This window comes from Acomys minous (genome assembly GCF_964271855.1).
Source record: "Acomys minous genome assembly, chromosome: 12".
NCBI lineage: Eukaryota > Metazoa > Chordata > Mammalia > Rodentia > Muridae > Acomys > Acomys minous.
The window spans coordinates 22,190,673-22,204,640 of record NC_140493.1 but is presented as its reverse complement, the minus strand read 5'-3'; the positions used below and the strand labels follow the sequence as shown (position 1 = coordinate 22,204,640).

The 13,968-nt window shown below is 52.8% G+C and overlaps 1 protein-coding gene across 2 annotated transcripts in view; it reads left to right on the top strand.

The window, feature by feature from the left end:
• Positions 1-7,196: 7,196 nt before the first annotated feature.
• The window catches only part of MGAT3 (beta-1,4-mannosyl-glycoprotein 4-beta-N-acetylglucosaminyltransferase), a 47,577-nt gene continuing 40,805 nt past the window's right edge, over positions 7,197-13,968 (top strand). Inside the window, exon 1 of one of the 2 annotated variants that reach the window (XM_084750350.1) lies at positions 7,197-7,325. In XM_084750350.1, the coding sequence (XP_084606476.1) occupies positions 7,324-7,325 (2 nt within the window). In that variant the 5' untranslated portion in view covers positions 7,197-7,323. Of the gene's footprint in view, positions 7,326-11,208; positions 11,390-13,968 lie in introns of those variants that run through there. The other variant, XM_084750351.1, reaches the window with a different exon arrangement.

The following is a 13,968-nucleotide window of genomic DNA, read 5'->3' as shown; positions in this document are numbered from 1 at the left end:
AGCCAGGCAGAGGCCAGCGGATCTAAAGCCAGGCTTGGTGGAACATGTGTTTAATACCAGAACTCAGGAGGTAGAGACAGATGGATCTCTTTTAGTTTGAAGCCAACCTAGTATATATGGTTCTAAGATAACCAAGTCTACTTAGAGAGACCCTGTCTCACACACCCCCCCACCCAAAAAAAAAGTCAGGTGAAGACTGGAGAGACGGCTCAGCAGTTAGTGCTTGCAGTTCTCCCAGAAGTTTAGTCCCCAGCATCCACCCACATCAAATAGCTCACAACTGCCTAAAACTGCAGCTTTTGGGAATCCAATGCCCTATTCTGGCTTCTTAAGGGGCCACCCTCCCCACAGACATATATAAACGTTTTAAAATAACAGCCAGGTGTGGTGGTGCATGCCTTTAATCGCAGCACATGGGAGACTGAACCAGGCAAATATCTGAGTTGGAAGCCAACCTGGCTTACATAGCAAGTTCCAAGCCAGCCAAGCCTATGTAGTCAGACCCTGTTTCAAAAAAACAAAACAAAGGGCTGGAGAGATGGCTCAGTGGTTAAAAGCACCAATTGCTCTTCCAGAGGTCCTGAGTTCAAGTCCCAGCATCTACATGGTGACTCACAACCATCTATGAGATGTGATGTGCACTGTATACATAATAAACAGATCTTTAAAAAAACAAAACAAAAAAGTGACAGTGATAGACTAAAGCACTAACTATGCAGAGTGTACCTCCGAAAAATGGGGATACTGAAAATATCTACAGGAACTTGCCACAAGCCAGGCAGTGGTGATGCACACCTTTAATCCCAGCACTCAGGAGGCAGAGGCAGGTGGATCGTGGTGAGTTCAAAGCCAGCCTGGTCTACAAAGAGTCGAGACCAAGGCTACACAGAGAAACCCTGTCTCGAAAACCCAAAATAATAAATAAATAAATTGATGTGCTAGGAAGAACACTGTGCTAACCCTATAGGTTAGCTGACCACACCACACCCAATCTCAGCCTATGAGGACCAAGACTGCAGGACCCTGGTCATGTCAGTCAAATGCTTATTGCTGTGTTTCAGGTGGCTGCTGGGAGCTTGAAGTCACTAACTCGGGTCAAAGCTGGGTGAGGGATCTAGACGCCATTCAAGCTGATGTGGGAAGACTGTCTCACAGCTGTCTGTGGGCTGTGGAAAGGGTTGTCTGTGGGAGGCAGGGCATGAGCAAGTGCACACCAGCTGGAGAGAAACATACGATATTGACCCCAGCCTGGTTATGTGCAGCCAAATCCTTTGGTAACCAAGAGGGGGTGGTGGTTAAAAATACAGGTTTCCTGGCTCTATTTTGGATTTGCACAGCAGAGAGAGGAAAGAGAAAACACAATGGTTTGGTGACACTAACGAGCATCTGCAGGTGCATAAGAAGGCCAGGCTGGAGCCGGAGAGATGGCTTAGAGGTTAAGAGCACTGGCTGCTCTTCCAGAGGTCCTGAGTTCAATTCCCAGCACTACATGGTGGCTCACAACCGTCTATAATGGGGCCTAATGTACTCTGCTAACTTTTAGGTGTAAATGCAGGCAGAGTATTCATGTAAGTAAAAATCTTTTCAAAAGAAGAAGAGGAGGAGGCCAGGCAGACAAGTGCCTGCCTTCTTGCCTGCCATCTTGGTTTGGTACTCAGGATTTTGTCATCTATATGCCCCTGGGTTCTCTTGGATAATGCCCATGAATCTCACTGATCACTATCATATTTCTAAAGGCAAGTTAGAGGCCAGAACACAGGTATGGAAATACGCTCCTGGAATCCCGGGAAGCTAGCCAAGCCACAAGGATCTCAGATTTGTGACTAACCTAAGTTATATAGTGAAACCCTGAGTAAGATAAAAATAGGAGGTAGGATGCAGCTTAGTTGATGGCATGTTTGCCTGGCATGCACAAAGCCATGAGTTCAAACCTCACTAAGCATCTCCTAAATCAGCACCCAGGAGGTGGGTCAGAATGTCAAGGTTGTCCTTGGCTGTATGTCAAGTTCAAGGCCAGCCTCTCCTCTAAGAGACTGTCTCAATACAAAGAGTCAGTGAGAGCCAACACAGAGCGGCACACACCTGTAATCCCAGCACTGGGGAGGCAGAGGCAGGCAGATCACTGTGAGTTCAAGGCCAGCCTGGTCTACAAAGCAAGTCCAGGACAGCCAAGATAACATAGAGAAACCCTGCCTCAAAAAACAAAAAAGCAAAACAACAGCAAAAGACAAAACAACAAAAGTCCAGAGCAGCCAAGGCTACACAGAGGAACTCTGTCTTGAAACAAAAAGAAAAACAAAACAACAACAACAAAACCCAAAACAACAACAAAACAGTTGCCTTCTAGGATGGTTCTCTGGGTGGGTAGGCAGCGTCAGGGACGAGGGTCAGCCTGGCTCACCTTCCTCTCCCTTGGGACAGGGAAACACAAAGGTGGATTGCAAGAGCACCACAGCGTCCAATGGACCATGTCTGGGTGGGGGGCTCCCCTGGGGGCACTTTGTCCTTCAGCCTCAACTTAACTCTTGTGGGGCTGCACCCTACACCTCAGGAAAAGAGAGCCTTGTAAGGCTCAGAAGCAACATCTTTGTTCATGTTCAGGCTTGGCGCACAGTAGCATCCTGTCCCTGCAACTGTACCCCTTGTTGCATCTGTAGCTAAGCTCCGTGGGAAGTAATGCACCTGGTTCAGTCTTCCTCTTGTTTGTTTTCTTGAAACAGAATGACTTTTTCTCTCCGCAATTGCACCGCCCTAAGTCAGTGGAGGGGAAAGTAGCCAGTGTCTGCCATGTCTAGTAGAGAAATGACAGGACAGGTCCGTTGGCTTCTCTCCGTGGAACAGCAGGTGGCTACATGTCTGATAGCAGAAACCGCTCCTATTTCTAGATCCCAACCCTGGGCCAGCCTGAGCTTGGTGCCACATGCTGGCTGGTACCTCAGTGCCCTCAACCATGCATCTTTTGGGTGTGAGAATGCTGTCTTTTCATGACCTCTCTCAGTAGCAGGATGATCACATGCCTTCATTTCTCCCTGAAGAAAACAGGCAATGGAGGCTTGGAGGTTTGGGCACGGGAATGTTCTGGTCACTTTCACTACTTTATTATAGCGACCAGATCGATTCACGGCCAACCCAGGTTCTGGGAGGAACCATGGGAAGGGTGGTCCACAGGAGGGAGGAGAACTGGTGGGCAGCCGGGCAGCCATTGCAGTAGGACCCTCTTAACTCCTGGATCCCGGGTGACAGCATCCATGTGACCAGTGTGAGAACTCACAAGCACCTGTAGCTGCAGTTACAGGGAGATCCAATGTTCCTGGCCTTGACTGCCTGAACACCAGCACCTACGTGCACATACTCACGCAGAGATGTACATACCATTAAAAATTTAGAAAATAAGCCGGGCGTGGTGGCGCACGCCTTTAATCCCAGCACTCAGGAGGCAGAGGCAGGTGGATCTCTGTGAGTCCGAGGCCAGCCTGGTCTACAAAGCAAGTCTAGGACAGCCAAGATAACACAGAGAAACCCTGTCTCGAAAAACAAATCAAGCAGCCGGGTATGCTGGCGCACGCCTTTAATCCCAGCACTCAGGAGGCAGAGGCAGGCAGATCGCTTTGAGTTTGAGACCAGCCTGGTCTACACAGTGAGTCCAGGACAGCCAAGGCTACACAGAGAAACTCTGTCTTGAAAAACAAAAACAAAGCAGAACAAAGACAAAAAACAAACAAAAATTTAGAAAATAGGTAGCCATATCAATCTCCACACCTGTGTGGAATCAGATGGCAATGGGGGGGTATGCCTGTCTTTTCATTTCACCGTGGGAGTCTTGGGTCTTCAGTCTTAGTGACATAATCCTTTATCTGCCGAGCCATCTTGCCCACCCTCAATTCATTTCCTTACGCTACAGTCAGACTGCTCATATGCTGAAGGCCGTTCTACCAGCCAATGGTGACCAGGAGGCCCTGTGGCCTTTGTGTGGCTGGTCTTGGATTTCATGCATGAATTCGGCTGTCCTTCCAGCTCTGCTCCCCATCCTGGCTCCAGACACACTGCTCAGACCCTTGGCCGGGACTGAAACAGCACTTGATATTTCTGCTCATCAAACGGGCCAAAGAAGTTTCTGAGCCACACAGGCCACCTCTGAGCCCATGGTTTTCAGGCTCAGATAAGCAAAGTCAGAGCAAATATTGAGGTCCAGCCCAGCCATCCTTCCTAGAGACACCAGGCTATTGGATAAGGCTCAGCACAGTGACCAAAATGATGGACATTGCTTGTCACTGGCCAGCCCAGATGTTGAAGCTGAGGTCAGGTGGCCAGACCCGCCAAGTCAGCACCCTGGACCTGTGTACCGACCTCTGACTTGTGGGACCCCTTCCTTGAAGCAGGCATTCATGTGCATACAGAAGGGATTCTGGGTAACACTGTACCACCCCAGGTCAGGGCCTCATGCTTGGTTCTCAGCCCTTCCCTCCCTGTGGTGACCCTGTGGAATGCTGTGGTATGGGTTTCTGGGGAGTGCCCAGCAGGAGTTTGTGGACTCAAGGGTATGTCTTGGTACGTGGTATTTGTACAAGGCTATGTGACTGTGAGATAGTGAAGATGTGATACCCAGTAGGCGCAGCCTGGGACAGGTAGGGGCTGTGTCTTTGGGTGCCTGCAGATGGATGCACACAGCAATGGATGGACTTGCTTCTCTCCAAGGGTGTTGAGTTAAGAAGGAGGTAGGTGGGGGACACTGATGTGACTCTGTCCACTCCTCACAGGCATCTAGCCTCCTCCCAAGGCCACCCTCACGGGCCAGCAGGGGATATATCACTGCTCAGTGATATATCCTGCTCCACTTCTGGGGCTTGAAGGTGCTCCACTTCTGGGGCTTCCTCAGAGAGTCATGGGTCCTCAACCTGAGTTTCCTTTCCTCGAGTTGCCCCACCTCCTGGCTGTGGTTTGCACTGCACTGTGAACCTCCTGCTGTTCCGTATGAGGTTCCTCAGCCTGTATGCTCTTCTTTCCCAATGCTGTTTGCAGGTCTGCTCTAACCTCCAAGGCCAGGCTGAGCTGCTGCCCAACATCCTTTGCTTCTCTGCTTTCCCCTTGTCTCTTCTGCTCTTGGGGACCCAGGTTTTCCTGGTGACAGGAAGGAGGCTCATTCACCCCATCCATGAGAGGCTGGCGTCCGAGGCTGGCATGTAGTTAACCTGTGCAACTGACCTGGTAGCTAAAGCCCTGGCTCTGGCTCTGGGACCTGGGCTGGAGTTCTAACTCTGCTACTCAAACAGTCTCTTCTTGCCTCACTTGTCACCTAATGGGTGTCTTGGGGCTGCCCAGGAGGGCACAAGGCTAGGGTGCCCTGGTTGGAATAGGAGACAATGTAGGGGCCTGAGTTTTGAATGATACGAAGGGTACAGTCATCCCAGGTCATGTGCAGGCGGCAGGTAACAACCCTGGCCCACTGAGGGTACTTTGCACTGAAGAGGCCTCCCTCCCTTCCCAGGGGCCTGACACTTTTCTCTGGCCTCTCACCTGCTACTAGCTCCCGCACAGATCCTTCTGTTGAGGGGGTCTGTGGCCATTTGGCAGAGTTGGTGGAACTCCTGCTGTAGATGTGCCAGGCTGTGCTGGGTGCAAGCAGAGTCAGCAGAGATCCCCGCCCTCCCAGCAGGGAGCTGGGCAAGGCCACAGTGAACACAGTGAATTATCTGCTATGCTTGCAGGTGAAAAGTCCATGATGGGGGGGGGGGGAGGGAGGAGAAGTAGGAGGGGAGAAGGCAGAGGGGGGGTGACGACAAAGAGGAGGAGGGTAGACGGGTCCAGGGAGGCTATGCTTGGCAGAGTGGTGGAAGGCTGGGGTTTGAGCAAATACTGAATAGGAGGCCTGGAAATCAGAGGGAGACTTGGCCTAGGATGCTGAAGAGTCTAGGATCCCCAAATCTGGGTTCTGACTCCTTTGAGAAGCTGACAATAGCCTTGAGCCATCCCCAGGAACACAGACACTGAGCATGCCCCCCCCCCCTCTGTGTATACACAACACAGGCCTAAGTCACGCCCATGCATTCATGCACTTGCTCATATATGCTTACAAGCACACATGCTTCTGAGAATTCTGGAATATTCCTCGACACCTTGTAGTAATGGATCCCTGTCTATCCATTGCTCTGGCTTGACCAGAGTGGAAACTGAGGCTTGCAGAGAAGAGGCTTGTTTAGGGTCACCCAGATCGAATTCTCTGACTAGAACTTGGGCTAGGTCTCGAGAAGCAGGAAAGCCTCTTCAGAGAGCTGGGCTATCTAGGCTAAGTCCTGAACGATGGCGAGGAAACCCTCACCTGCAGACCCGGAGGCCAGGTGAGACTTCCCAGGGAGGGGAATGCAGCGGCCTAGCAGGCAGGGCCAATGCTGGGCTAACAGACCCAGCAATTGTTCCCAGAGCCAAATCAGCTCCAGAAAGAAAGCGGCAGCCCGAGCTGTAAGGTGACACCGTGCAACATGCTGGGGGCAGGATAATCTTGTATCTGGGCTTCTCCTAACTCCAGCTCCCACAGCCTCGAGTCTACCAGCCAGTCCCCCAAAAGAGGGGGAGGGGAGAAGGACCACCTACCAAGCCCCTCCATGCCCACACACAGGAAGTGACTGAAGTGGGAGCCAGATGCGGCTGATGTCTGTAGGATGGTGGGTCCTCACATCCTACTCTACTTGGGCAGGACTGGAACCCAAGCTTTAATAAGCTTATGGTAGTCTCTGCCTCCAGCTGCCTACTGGGACAGCGTTGCTAAAGGAAAGGAACCAAGAAGGGACTCAGGAAGGGGGGAAAGAGTCTCGAGTCTCAGTCTCTCAGTCTCTCTCTCTCTCTCTCTCTCTCTCTCTCTCTCTCTCTCTCTCTCTCTCTTCCTTGCCAGCTCCAGGGGAGGTGAGCTCCTCCTCCCCCTGGGCCTGGGTTGAGAGGGGGAGGGGCATGTGCTATCCTGTACCATACCAAGGACTGATCGAATGTGGCCAAGGAAGTCACTTGCCATCTCTCAAGGGCTGGGGAAATCCGTACTTAACACACTCCCAACAGACCAGGAAACAAACACTGAGAAATGGAGGAGGCGGACTTCGGTATGACCCTAACCCCTCCCTCCCAGGGGCCTCCCAAGAAGCTTGAGAATCTGGAAAAGGCAGGAAAACAAAGACCCAAGGGTGTTGGTGGAAACAAAGAAGAAACAACAGGTCCCCAGAACCTTCCGGCCATGGCCAACGCTGGGCAGGGCCCTGTCACTCTCACACAGCTGCTGGGGGATGGTGGTGGGAAGAGAGCTTTCTAGAACTGACACTGAAGGCGCAGGACAGGCAAATGTGAGTGTTTTGCATTATATTCAAACCAAAGGCCATGGAAATTGTGTGTGGTAGGGTGACCAACAGGAATATGGGAGGCCCTGGGTTCCCTCCCCAGCACCACAATAAATAGATAAATATAAACAGACAAATAGATAACCCTAGAGAGAGTCGAGCTATAGAGGTGGTGTATTGGTTTTTAGGTCACAACAAAATGCCTCAAATCAAAGAAACTATCAGGGCTGGAGAGATGGCTCAGTGGTTAAGAGCACCTGAAGTTCTTCCAGAGGATCTGAGTTCAAGTCCAGCACCTGGGTCCAGTGGCTCACTTCTGCCCTTAATCCAGGGGGCTGGGGAGGGGGACCTCATTCCCTCTTCTGCCTGCCATCCATTCCCGAATATACATTGCATACACTCATACAACATATACACATGTCTGGGTAAATAATGAGAAAAATTATTTAAAAAAATAAAAAGGAAAGAAAGTGTCTTGAGGATTGTTGGTTAAAGACCAGTTGCTACTCTTCTGGAAAAATCTGGATTCAATTCCCTATACCCGTATCTGGCAGCTCATAACGGCCAGTAACTCCAGTTCCAGGGGGTCTGATGTCCTCTTCTGTCCATGAGGGCACCTGCACACAAACAGACAGACAGACAGACAGACAGGCAGAGACTCACACAGCACACATATACTCACACATAAGCATGAATCAAAACAAATATCTAAAAAGAAGTGAGGCTGGAAAGATGGCTTAGCAGTTAAGAGCATGTGTCTCTCTTGCAGAGGACCTGGCTTTGATTCCCAACACCCACATGGTGGCTTACACCCATGTTCCAGGGATTCCAAGGCCTTTTTCTGACCTCTAAGAGGACCTCACCCCTAAAAGAAAACATTGTAAAAAGAAGAAGAAGAAGAAGAAGAAGAAGAAGAAGAAGAAGAAGAAGAAGAAGAAGAAGAAGAAGAAGAAGAAGAAGAAGGAAGAAAGAAAACATTGTATCATAAAGCTGATACTTAGGGGGAACTGAGAGGGGAGGACCTGGCGGACTTCCTTTTCAATGGTAGTTACCATTTGGAAACTACCTTTCATTAATTCTCCAGCTTAGACCTATGAGCTGCAATCATCTATTTACGTAATCATTCACTCTTTAAGGGACACGGGACTAGGGGTGTCGCTCAGGTTGTAGAGCACTCGTCTCCCACTTATGAAGCTCTGAGTTCGATCCTTAGCACCACAGAAAACCAGGCACGGCTAGTCCCTGCAATACAGAGGTGGAGGCCAGAGGATTAGGAGCTCAAGGCCACCCTTGGGAAGATTCTAGACCAGCCAGCAACACCTAAGACCTTATCTCAGAAAAACAAAATGACAAAGTGGCAAAAACCTGGGGGACCTTTGGAGGTAGCTCAGCCAGTGGACATTTAACATGGAAACCTGACAGCCTGAGTTTGATCCCTAGATCACACTGTGAAGGAAAGAACTAATCCCCAACACAGCCTGGTGTGGTAGCATGGTGGCGCACACCTTTAATCCTAGCACTTGGGAGGCAGAGGCAGGCGGATCGCTGTGAGTTCAAGGCCAGCCTAGTCTACAAAGCGAGTCCAGGACAGCCAGGGCTATACAGAGAAACCCTGTCTCAAAAAAACAAAACAAAACAAAACAAAACAAAAGAACTAATCCCCAAAAGTGCCCTCTGACCAATGCACACACATGCCAGGGAGTAAACATGGTCTCCCAAGCCAGTGCGCATACACGTACCCACATACTAGTAATATCAAGTTTTTTAAAGCTTTTTTTTTTCTCACTACAAAACCAAAAGGACCTGCCTTCCCAGGTGGAAATAAGTTTGCCCTAGTGGCATGAAGTTTTCTTGGATCCTTTTTTTGGGGGGAGGGTTTTCAAGACAGGGTTTCTCTGTATAGGCTTAGCTGATCTGGACTCGCTTTGAACTCACAGAGATCCACCTGCCTCTGCCTCCTGAGTGCTGGGCTTACAGGCACTTCCAGCGGTAATTTTATTTCTCAAGAACCCAAGAAAAACCAGGCGTGGTAGCGCACGCCTTTAATCTCAGCACTTGGGAGGCAGAGGCAGGTGGATCGTTGTGAGTTCGAGGCCAGCCTGAAAAGAAAAGAAAACTGGGGCTGGAGAGATGGCTCAGTGGTTAAGAGCACCATCTACTCTTCCAGAGGTCCTGAGTTCAATCCCTAGCACCCACATGGTGGCTCACAGCCATGAGATCTGGTGTGCTCTTCTGTGTGCAGGTGTACATGTAGGCAGAGCACTATGTATGTAATAAAGAAATAAATCTTTAAAAAAGAATAAGAAGGGAGCTGGAGAGATGGCTCAGAAGTTAAGAGCACTGACTGTTCTTCCAGAGGTCCTGAGTTCAATTCCCAGCACCCACATGGTGGCTCACAGCCATCTATAATGAGATCTAATGTGCATTGTATATATAATAAATAAATATTTTTTAAATCTGTAAAAAAAAAGAATAAGAAAATTACCTAGTGGGGCTATACTGAGATGGCTCAGTGATGAAGAACACTGGCTGCTTTTTCAAAAAGGCTCAGGTCCTAGCACCCACATGGCAGCTCACCACTGTCTGTAACTGCAGTTCTTAGGGATGCAATGGTCTCTGTTCGCCTCTGTGGGCACTGCATACATATAGCGCACATACATGCAGTCAAAACACCCACACATAAACAAAATTGTTAAAAATTTAGCCACGTGCTGGCACTATCACTAGGGAGGCAGAGGCAGGAGGATCTCTGTGAGTTTGAGGCCAGCCTGGTCTACAGAGTGAGTTCCAAGACAGCTAAGACTACACAGAGAAACCCTGTCTTGGAAAAACAAATAAAAAAGCACATTGCTGCTGCTGACTTGCAGAGGACATAGGCTTGAGGAACTGGGCTTGTCTTGGGAAGAGTCTACCACAGCCCTTAAGCATTTTGTGCCAGCACTTGGAGGTGGGTCAGAGGCTAGCCTGGTGTGCAGAGAGAGAGTTCCAGGGCAGTCAGGGCTACACAGAGAATACCTGTCCTTGGGAAGGTGTGTGTGTATGTGTGTGTGTGTGTGTGTGTGTGTGTGTGTGTGTGTGTGTGAACCTCCAAGCCTGGGGATGAATCTCAGATCCAGCACACATTCTGGATTATCTTAACCATGACCCTTTGGGCCTCTCCTGAAGAGGGTATCATGGATGGCTTTGTGCACATGCATTGATGATGCAGGGACAGAAAGACATAGGCCAGTCAGTGTACAGAGGCCAGTAAGACACAAACCAGCAGGAACACTGAGGCGACCCTGTGCCTGGTACACTTCCCAGCATCAGGCCTCTGCCATAGTCCACAGCAGTCACAGCGGTCAGGACCTTGTCACACCACTGCACAGAAATCCTGTAACCCCACCACAGTGTGCTTCCAGTCATACCACAGCACGGATCTATCTACGCGTTCATGCAGACCCACCGGCCAACCAGCCTCATGCTGCAGAACACAGACACACAAGTCCACGCACACGCAGAGCCGGACACGCACTCTGGCCAGCCCCGCCTCACACAGCACACACACACCCGCACAGGACTCCCAGGCCGTGGGTCGGCGCACGCACGGTCACAGGCAGGGCACGCGCACACTCGCGCATCCGACCGCTGCACACACAGGAGGCTCCGGGCGGCGGCTAGAGCCCGCGGTCCAAGCGCCCCCGGCCCGGAGCGCGCAGAGCCCGGCTGGCGGGGGAGGGGGACGCGGCCGCGCGGGGGCGGGGCGGGGGCCGGCGGGAGCGGGCACCTCCAGCGCAGCGCTCGGCCTCGCCGCCGCGCCCCCGCCGCCGCCCCGGGGTGCAGTCAAGCGGCCGCGCCGGGCCCGCGGGACCGGGTGGAGGTGGGGTGGGGGGGCGGGGATCGAGTCGGGCCGGGGCCGCGCTGCCTGCGATGCCGGGCGCCCGCCGCAGCCGCTGCCGCTGGAGCCCGGGATGGGGCGAGGAGAGGCTGCGGCGGACGCCAGCATCTCCCCGCCGGGGGCCCCGGGGGCCGCGGAGCCGCCGCCGCCGCTGCTGCTGCTGCCGCCGTTGCTGAGATCCAGCGGGCGATGGGTGAGTTGACCCTGGAGCCGGGGGACATTCGCCGCAGCCCTGCATCCCCCGCGCCCCAGGCCTCGCCTCCGCGTCTCCACCACCGCCCCCCGTGCTGGTCCTGCAGCCCCGGAGTCCGGGGCCTGGGGCCGAGGAAGGGCGAGATGTAAGGGGCTGCCTATCCGGCGCCCCCTGCCCCCACCCGCTTGCTCTCCATAGCTCTCCCTGGCCGTAGGCAGAGCCTCGCGTAGCGACCCCCTCCCTTGGCTGGACGGGGGTAGGGTGGGGGGAGTCCTGAGGCGCGGGGCTCCAGCCATGCTTTGTGCGCTGCGCTCTCCCTTCCACCTCCGGCGCGGCTCGGGGCTGGGGGCGCGAGGCCTCAGCTTTTACCTTCCCCACCCCCGACCCTGGGCTGCGGCGGCGGCGGCTGGCCGAGGCCCAGGCGCGGTTGGGGTGCTGGGAGGTTGTGGGGGCTGTAGCTGTAGCTGTAACTGTAGTTGCCTTAGTGGGAAGCAGGGAAAAGCGAATGGGGAGAGAGCCCTCCCCATCTTTTACTGGGGAGGGGGCTCCCTCTCTTTGCACTGCACTGCTCAGGGCGGAGGAAGGCTCCTGGCTTGGGGGAGGGCGCTATAAATATCTGCAAATAGTTCTGGAACCGGGGGCGGGGAGGGGAGCTTGCTTGGTTGTATTGGTGGCGGGGGCAACTGAGCTGGGGCGCAGCAAGCAGAGGTGCTGTACCCCAGCCAGCTTTGATGGCCTGAGGTCTGATGATGGTTCGTAGCCTACAGAACACCCAGAAGTGGGAGGTAGGCAGGAACATTTTCCTTACTGAGATTCTTCTATGGCCCTCCATCATCCCTGGGACATGAGTGCAGATATGCCATGATTTGGGGGGTGGCGGAGGTTGACCTGCCACCTGGAGGGTCACAGTTATTAAAGGTCCAGGCACTGAGCCAAGCATGAGGATGGCAGGGAGAGCAAGAAAAGGCTCTCTCCTTCTGGGAGTTGGCAACTCCAGGATTATTCGTGCTGCCTGCCCAGTGCTAACGAGATAGGCAGGGGGCCTGGGAAAGTTAGAGAGGCTGTCTGCCCTAGGGGGGGGGGACCCCCCCCAAAAAAAACCCTACTGGAATAATGACCGGAAGGTGGAAGAGTTCTCAGGGATGAAGAAATAGCAAGGGCTTAGAGGTGTGAATCCCCGGTGTGCTGAGAGATGGTGTGCAGTACGGTAGGACACTGAACCACCATGAGAGACGAGCTGAAGAGTATCCGTGTGTGTGGCCGACCATGATAGTGTAGTGGTTAGTACTCTGCCCGATGGCTTCAGCAACCCCGGTTCGAATCCGAGTTATCTGCCAAGGTATCTGCTAAGAAATGACGCCACGAAACAGAACTGATGTTAAGAGGTTTATTGGAGGAGGGGAGAGTGAAAGGCCAGCTCCGGAGTGGAGGCATAGAGGCAGAGGGGTGACAGGATGAGAGGGAGGGCCCTGGGGTGGTGCACTGCACCTAGCACCTGGCATAAGCTGCCGTTAGGGCCCTGAGGGCAGGCCCGTGGGAATGCCTGATTGCTAGCATCTGGACAGGAGGGCCAGGTGGAGAAAACGTGGAAGGCCATCCCGGGAAGCTGGTCCTGGCTCCTGAGGACAGCAGGAAGCCGTCCTTGTCAGGGATTGAGCAAAGTGCCTCCGCTGCCTCCTTTGAGACTGTGTCCAGTGGTCAGGGCTACTCACTGCCTTCCTGCTGTAGCTGTCTCACTTCGGGAGGTTGGTGTTCTGAGCCTCAGTCTCCACCTCATGTCGAGGGGAGAGAGTCCTCCCCAGGATTTTGACGAGGACTGACAGCGATGAGGTATGTGGGATGCTGGCTGCTTGGGTTGGTATTATTACCTGTAAAATGAGGCCATCTGATGCCAGCTGGCTGTGAGGCCAGTTTCATGGCGAGGAGGCTCACGGGGAGGACTGGTGTGGAAGGGAGAGCCGAGGTCACTGGGGAGCTGCGCAGGAATTTCTTCTGGGATTCTGGGAGGAGGTGTGTGGTGAGGAGCGGCTGGCAGGAGGTGAGTCTTCTGCCCCCCTGGGTACCCACCACTCACTGTGCCTCTTCTTTCCCAGCAAGAGACTTGAAGTATACTGCTCTGTTCCCAGAGTGCGAAGGGTCTTTGTTCCCCCTTCTAGAAGTTTCTTTAGACATTCAGGCTAAGAAACCTGTTGTGTTCAGGTGAGGGGTAGGGACTAGAGAGGAAACTGGCCTTTTTCTCATGCTAGCATTTAGCTGGACAATAGATCCCACTGGGTACTTACCATCTGCCCAGCCCTGTGCTGGCTGCCTGGAAGCCAGGCATAATCATGTAAAAAAAAAAAAAACAGACTCTCCATCCACGGGCTGGGTTCAGATCCTGGCTCTGCCACTTCTTGGTTTGTGACTATTATCTCTGACCTCCGTTTCCCCCGGCTCTAAGAAGGGGACAATGCATATGCTATCATTCGATCAGTTTATGGTTTCGGCTGGGCATTTACTGTGTACGCCCTCTTAAGAGTGCACTTTGGAAGCTGTACTTGTATGTTCCTGTGGTGAGGGGCTTGCCTTTCTGTGTCACC